Below are 8,185 nucleotides of genomic sequence, written 5' to 3' on the forward strand. Positions count from 1 at the left end.
CCCGCAATAAACTTAACTTGCGGGTGTTCTTTACCACTGAATAAATCGAACACGTTCATTCTCTCTGGGGCAGAGTGAGCGAACTCCACCTGAAGGTTACGATTAACCACACGAAGTAACTGACAATGAAGCCGAATAAATTACGTGGGAAGTTAATTATGTATAATTGAAATGTAGAACCAAGGTAACCAGGTAAACTAACGTGGACGAGAAAATTAGATATGAGAACTAACGAAAGTATAGTTCAACATTAGTTTATAACAAGCTTTAAAAAACGATTTTGACGTATTTCTGTCCGTTACTAATTTTATGTTATAATCTGCAAGGCTTGCTTGCTCGCCTTGAAGTGAATTTTTTCTTTATAAACCTATTTGAATGTGGAACTGGTTGTTGGTTGACTTTATGTGAATGTAGCTATTCATATGCGATGCATGCGACACATCATATTGGCAACTCCATAATCCGTCACTTGTGCAGACGACACTGTCCAAATGAACAAAGATGGCTACGACAGCCAGGTTAACGGCGGCTCTTTCGTTTGGTGCTGCACTCGTGCGTTTCTCGTTCGTTGCGTCGAATCGAGGTGATCCGTCGAAGCCGAAGGGGTCCTTGCTGCCGATTACCCTATTTTGATCGCTGTCAACGATTTCACCGAAGAAACTGAGGAAACTGTTGCACTGTGTTTGCCAAAGTCTGGCCTGCCCAGCGAGCAGCATTGGATTCCTTTTTTTATGCGAAGCATATTACGAGAGCTCAACCCAGCTCCTCAGGCGCGGCGGTGTCACCTTGAAACCACGTGACACCCTGACGTCACGACAGAGGAGAAGTGGCTTTGGCTCAACTCTTGCAAGATGGGCTGGGTGGGAATCGAACCAGGGTCTCCGGAGTGTGAGATGGAGACGCTACCACTGAGCCACGAGTACGATGCTTCAAAGCGGTACAAAAGCGCCTCTAGTGAATGCGGTGTTGCCTTAGAAACGAGCTGTTTCTAAGGCTCAGGCGTGCGTCGCTTGCTCAGGCGCACATTTCGTTGCCGCGCCGAACGCTGCGTTGCTCGACGCTCACCGCGTCCAATGCGGGGCGTCCAAGGCGAAGCAGAGTAACGCATGAGTTGTTTCTTCGTCTAGCCGAACCAAATATAGCCAAGCAACAGCAGTTCACCAAGCTAAACAGTGGTTCAACAACTAAAATAAAGGCTAGTATGCTTCGCATCCTGGGCTTAACCTTACCTAAGCCACAGCCATTTTTTTTTATGACAAAGAGCCTTTCAAGCTAGCCGGATACTTAAAAATGGGAAGTGTTTGTGCGTAGCGGGCCTCCGAACGGTGCAAACACTTGTTCGCGGCGTTGTTACACTGGTACAGGTACAATACTCGAGTTCTTTCGATCTTCATAGGCAACTCCCCACTGAGACTTGTGTAGCGGCATGTCACATATAGCAGCTCACGATATGTAGGCAGTCACGTCTGTCTTGCTTTCAGAAGCTAAATGTGGATATTCTGCACTGAGGTTAAAGGCTGTAAAGTTACCTGGTAAGTGTGCCTCGGAATAAAAAAAAAGCAAATGAGAGTTCCCTTTGCGGCCGCACCTTTCTACTTGTAGTTAGCCGATACGTGTTACAAGGTCGTCTGCGACCGACGACTGGTGCTTGCAGTGCGCAGTGTTCGAGGTACGGCTTGCGAACACAGCAGACACCAGCCTCCCGCAGAAACCAATGGTGAAACGCGAGAAGTGAATAACAAGCAATCGGACCAAGCTAAGTTTCTGCAAAGAGGCTTCCAAAATTTAGCGAAGGTTTCCTTTTGGGCAAAGTCACTTGTATTAGTGTAAACGCATAACATGGAAATGAACTGAACCAGTTGTAATGGAATTTAGGAGCGTGCACAGAGTCGGAAATCACGCTAGCGGCGCTGTGCGCAGGTCGAAAGCTCCAAAGCTGGAATGAGGGCTGTTTGCTGTTGCTTCTAATGTTTTGTGAGCAAATAAACTGACAACTCAACGCGTTGAATGAGAAAACAGCGCCTACTGCTTGCACCGCTAAACTGAAGCATCCTATGAAAAAGATATGTCGCCTCGCGGCATAACATCTGTGATGATAAACTTCGGACCTTCCGAGGCAGTTATCACTCCTGCTACCGTGCCTGAAGGCAAAACTACATTACGAAAATATTCCTACTGCTTAAAGCATTAGTGACACTACTCCTGGGGACAGCCCTATAAAGGAAACAAAACCAAAGGAAGTTGTAGCGTACATCGCTATAATTTATCGAAGTGCCTGCCTAAACAAAGCACACTCCGCATTTTAGACGCCAGCAAGATATTGAAAGCAATGTTCTGCCCTCCGGGAAAAAAGTCCCTAGAAGTGTTTCGAACAAACTGGTACAGTATCAGTCGTCAACTTTTCCCAATGCGAAGTTTCTTATCCAAGTCGCGCCCCGACGCACATCGTGTGAATCTTTCGCGAAAAGATGAAATCATACATCGCTGTCTTTCCACCGCGATGACACGCATAATGTGTGAACAAACGAGAAGAAAGGGCGTTAACCAAGGGGCCCGATTTTTATTAATCATATCATATAATAAGCCAATAAACACTGACACCAAGAAAAACACAGAGTAAATTACTTGTACTTACTAACTGCATTAAAGAAATGATAAATTGATTAAAATGAAAGTGGATGAAAAAGCAACTTGCCGCAGGTGGGGAACGATCCCATGTATTCGCATTACGCGTGCGATGCTCTACTAATTGAGCTACCGCGGCGCCGTTTCCCCACCCACTTTCTTGGGTATTACTGTTTCCTACTAGAACCCTGGGAGTGTTAGCCAGCGCCATCACTGAAACCTTGGCGGCGGATGTGGAACATCCTTTTGCCGCAGGCGTCACGAGTACGTGATCTTTTTTGGATGAAGGCAACTGGTGTCGATGTTTGTTGGCTTCTTATCATAACGGTACAGAAGTATTTCAACATCCGTATCTTTTTTTCCCCTTTCGGGCCTGTGCGCGGCGGCATCGCGACGATTTGAGAACTACGAGGCACTCGGCGCATGCCGTGATAGGAGGCCCTCTTCCGCTTCAAGCTTGAACCTGGATGAGCTGTTTCTCGGTGCGACCGCTAGGGGGCGAGCATTTATTTGGAGTATAGTATAGAAGTTGCGGATATCTTCGCACTTTTGTCATTCTGGCTGTTGCGACGCCTCGAGGCCCAAAGCGTTGCCAGGGGCCGTATTACGTAAGGATTCTTTTAGCGATAGATATTTCTCGCGTTTTCTCACTGGCTCGGAAGCCGTCATCGCCGCGATCGGCAAATCGGTGCGCGGAGTCCGACCGGCGTCGGAGCCAACGCAGAAAAACGAAAAAAGTGGATCACGAAAATAATTCTTACGCATTGCGGTCCTTGTTTGCCTTACGTCGGAACCCGTGACGCTTATTTTTCTTGGGCAGAAATAAACTTGAGCTGTTATACAAGTATAAAGTAGTTGCCAGTACTGCATCATTTTCAGAGTGCAACTGTATGTTATATATTAAGGTCGATGGTCACATTTCGATCATGTAGTGAATAAGAAAACCTTTTCCGTAAAATTATTCCAGTTTACGAAATACCGGAGCCGTAGACGGCTGTAGTAACGCTGGTAGCTACATATTGTAACATTTCTTCTAATCATAACGCGTTAGATATTTTTTTTTTGTTGCGTGGATGATATTGTCGCAGGAAAAAAAAAAGCCTGCATGTTAACGATTAAGTTGTTTCCTATCTCTACACCAGCAGCTAACTAGGATATGGTTGGTCACTTCATTAACAGCTCTGTGTTCTCTTTGTTTGAATTCTACGGAGCAAGATGGCGCCGTCAAAGCGGCCGTTCACGCAAGAAATCTATGGTAACCCGGTTAGACAGTTTTAGCTTGTCTGTAAAGCTTTTGCGGAATACCGAGTTACCGGAGAGGTGCATGGCAGCAACGCACTGGCAGCGACGTCTTGCGAGGCAGAGTTTAACGAGAGGGCACACAAAGCAAATACTTCAGCAACCTACCAGATTATTCTATACATAACTGCTGGTGTAGAGCATCGGTATAGCGGCATAATCGTTAACGTGCAGTCATTTAATGACTTTCCTTCGACGAGGACACTCGCCCGATACATTTCTTTTAAAGCGCACTGTAGTCTGACAATGCGTCCCAACATGCCGCTACCAGCTCTGCTACTGCACTTCGCAGCTCCCATTAACCCGGTGACCCTTTAAAGGGTAAGGAGTTCACGGACAGGCTAAATTTCTGAGAACTGAAATAACGTTTTGCGGATAGGCTAAAACTACATATCGCGATGATATTACCTGCGCTACAGGCGCGTCCGCTGCCGTGGTCGTCACAAACGTGCCCGGCGCCGGTTGAATGGCATCGCCCGGCTGTGCCCCGTCCGCGTCGGCAATGGGTGGGGGCGGTGGAGGCAAGCTGGCCCCAGGCGAAGCCCTAGACGGAGGTAGATTAGCCGACGGGGGTACATTAACGTTCACACCGATGCCGGCCGGCACCTCGCCGCGGGGGGACCCGCCGCTGGGCGGCACGGCGGCCCGGGGAGACCCGCCGCCGAGCGGCACGGCGGCCCGGGGAGACCCACCGCTGGGCGAGCCCCCAGCCTGTAGGGGCGCGGCCATCGCCGCCGCGGGAGCAAGTGAGGTGGCGAGTGAGAGGTCCCGGGGATCACTGCAGGTGCAACTGCTGCCGCTGCTGTGAAGGGGCCACCCTCATTCTACGCAAGAGCGGCACTCCGTCGATGCAAGCGTCGACAGGGGCCCGCGCGCGAAACCGCCCCGAACGGAACTGCGAGTCGGGTGTCGACCTGCAAGGCAAGACGCCACGTTGTCTCGCAGACACCACGAGAACAGGACACGCTGTCATCGCTTTAGGGTGAATTATCCCTCCAGTCTTGCTTTTATTCTACCTCCAGGACAGTACATACCCCCACCCCCACCCTTTCCTCGTACATTACAAAAAAAAAAGGAACGTTTACCCCCATCAACCATTCAAGCTTAGCCATGGTACAATCCCATTACACTGGTAAAATGTTCATTCCGCACGCACTTATTGATAGCTCTTATAGGCTCCCGTATACCTACCTGCTCGGCGGCCAGCGTTCACGGCTGGCCGATTCCATTGATAAGGCGGGCGGAGCCAACGCCTCCTGTACCGCACAAGGCCGGTCCACTTCCATCCGAGACATCATGGTACCTTACCCGGCTACCATATATAACATAATGGGGACGTTCCCGAGTAAGCCGCGGTGATTTCGACGTCGCCGCTTTCGTCGCGCGCCGACTTTGGCAATGGAAATTTCGGTCCAAGCAGCACGACGTCGTAAAGCGGGGTGCACACGCGCTGGTGGCCCAGCGTCGCTCTTACCAGTGACGAAGCGTAAAAATCGCGAAAAGGAATGACATCGGAATAGGCTGCGCTACAGTATATCGCGGCGGCCGTCATACGGGGGCAGCAAGTTCTCCAAAGCAATGAAGAATTTGAACGGTTTTTGGATCTCTACGTAGACAAACGCACAGGCTAACCACGTCCGCAGCGCAGGCGCTATAGCAATGACACGAGGGAGTCGACCCTTCCGAGCGGCCGTGCGAACGCCGACGGCCGCTGGGTGCCGTCGTCGGCCGCTCCGGGATCCGGGCCCGAGTGGCGACCGACGGCTCGCCGCAGTGCGCGGTCGCTCGCGACCTTCTTCGCAGAAGAGAGTGAGAGCGGCGGCGGTCGCTTACCCTTTCGAGAAGAGCGCAATTTTTCCTCGGAATGCCGCAGTCAGGGAGGGCCCATTGGTCTCCGAACAGCTGCGGGCCTCGCCACGCGCGGTGGTAGCACACGCCAATGGCGCGCAGGCCCGCCCAGTCCTTGTCGTCTTCGGCGCGCGTGGACGTCGTCGCGCGCGCCCCTCTGCGACGTCCTCTTCGTTCGTTCCTCCTGCTCGATTGAGACGTGCACCTACTGTGGCCCACAGCGCACGTTCTTTTCTTCTACGCCCGCCACAACCGGTTCCTCTCGGCTGCAATTATACTCAACTAACACTCAGAAGTATCATTCTCACGTTCATCATCATGGCGACATTCAAGTGATCGTCATTCTCATGGGGACTTGAAGCACTTTTCGGTATGATTGCTCATGAGGAAAGTTAACGCAAGACAAAAAAATAAATAAAAGGACAATGCGCTTCCCCTCCTGTGTGCCTTGTCTTTCTGTTGCGCCTCATAAGCAACGTAGGACATACTAGCCCAACAATTCTACTTTTTTTTCGGCATGATGTCCTTTTCTAACCTCTTTCACGCCAATGTGGGCCACTGGGTATTCGCGCACGCATGCAAGAATAGAGAGAGTTTGCCTCATTAGGTATATGTGGGACTGGGACACGCTGCATGCGAACAATATTGGCCAATCGTCTAGCATGGGTAGGCGCCACTGGGTAAGTGCCGGAACAGAAAAGTAGAGCAAGAAGTCAGCGACGGCCGACTTCATCACTTGCGACACTCGAGTGTGGAGGAAGAAGTGAACATGCACAGAATGGGGCCAGACCACCCGATTCATCCCCCAGAGTGGATTGCGCCATTTCACTACAAGAACAAGAGCGTGCATTGCGCTAGGATTTTGATTCATGGCCGGTCCCCGCACACTGGGTTGTGCCAGGTCACCGAGGAACAGCAACAAAAGCGACGTTAAGCTGCAGAAAAGCGAAAATGTCGGCAACAAGAAAACAAAATTGAGGAAGCCGGCCGCGCACAAGCGAAGAATTTGACAATACGTTGCGTCGGTACGTGGCTTCAATGCGAATTCCATTAACGCCGATTTTCATCGTGAGATGGGCTGTGCTCTAATTTTTCGTACTGTGCAGGTCTTGTCACTTGCGATGTACGAACGCTTAAGTAGTGCCTCAATTCTATATTACACCGAAGAGTAGTACATTAAATACTTCGACTTCGGAAATAAAAACGAGCACGAAATCGGAGATTATCGGAAACACTAATAAAAAGTGATTGATTGATTATTGATTGACGCAGGACAAGTGCTCAATTACTCAACTGAACTTCATTGGAAACCATCATTTCAGAAATATCTACACGCTCCCGACTTGCAGACATGCGTACAGTGATGGCTATAGAGTCCATCAAATGTCGTGATTAAAGCCCCTCGATCGTATAATATCCCTTCAAAGTGAAGCGTTTTGATGTGTGATGTGCGATTACTTCTTAAACAAATCGAGCTTTCGCATTTGACCACTTCTGGTGGACAGCGCTTCTTCCTGGCTTCCCTATATCGTAAACTCCCATGCGAGGTGCCCTCTACTGCGGGGTCGTGATCGGCGAAGCAAGCGCCACACCGCGATCCCGGCTCCGCAAGCCGTGGTACAGTATCATCAGTTGCAATCTTCGCCATCGCGTTATGATAGTCGTCACAACGCTGTTGTCGTTCTTGCCGTCAGGCCCCGGATATTGCTGTTCTGGGTGATGCTTACAGCCAGCATGCAGCAGACACTGAAGCACGACGAGTCAACGACGACACGCCATTGAGCCTCGGCGATTATTAGAGTGACAGCTTTTTTGGCTCTTTATGCCGTTATCGTTGTTGGAGTATCGGACTCCTCTTCATCCCGGAACAGTGCGAAGGGAGGGACTTATGGCTATCCGGCAACCTATAAAACAGACCAAATGTGCCATCAACATCGATCGGCAGATTCACGCGCTGCGAAGCGACTTCCTGGCCACATTAATAATCTTGATAATCCACTGGTTCAGCGCCACGACCTTGCACAAAGAAGCATATGACTTCCCGCGAATCAAATAAGCAAGCACGCCAGTCTGGTAGCTTGTGGTGTCGCGTCCTCACCATATGGACACCCTAACAACACGCCTGGCCGTGAAGGCTAGGCAAGCGCGCGAGCCTCGACTCTACGGTGCGGCGACTGCGGTCTCCCCCTAGTTTGCCCCGGCTTCGGGAAAGTGATGCTTCAGCGCATGCAGACAGGGTGCATTGTCACTCCGGCAGCATTTGCATCCTCCAGTGGAAACCCGCAACCGAATCTCTAAAGCATGCCCTCATTGCCATAGGGCCCGGCGAACTAGGTGAACGTCCGCTACCGTATCCGGACCTGGAAGCGCAAGCGAATCGCGAACGCTGTCCGTCCCCGGCGGGGATACGGGC

General features: G+C 50.6%; 1 protein-coding gene across 1 annotated transcript in view; it reads right to left on the reverse strand.

Annotated features, from left to right (window-relative positions):
* The window catches only part of LOC135911128 (uncharacterized), a 33,529-nt gene extending 27,610 nt beyond the window's left edge, over positions 1-5,919 (reverse strand). The window contains exons 1-2 of the mRNA XM_065443256.2: positions 5,758-5,919; positions 4,333-4,838 (exon numbers count right to left, since the gene is read on the reverse strand). Coding sequence (XP_065299328.1) covers positions 4,333-4,653 — 321 coding nt within the window. The 5' untranslated portion in view covers positions 4,654-4,838; positions 5,758-5,919. The remainder of the gene's footprint in view (positions 1-4,332; positions 4,839-5,757) is intronic.
* Positions 5,920-8,185: the final 2,266 nt, after the last annotated feature.

Source organism: Dermacentor albipictus, chromosome 9 (assembly GCF_038994185.2).
Source record: "Dermacentor albipictus isolate Rhodes 1998 colony chromosome 9, USDA_Dalb.pri_finalv2, whole genome shotgun sequence".
In the NCBI taxonomy this organism is placed as follows: domain Eukaryota; kingdom Metazoa; phylum Arthropoda; class Arachnida; order Ixodida; family Ixodidae; genus Dermacentor; species Dermacentor albipictus.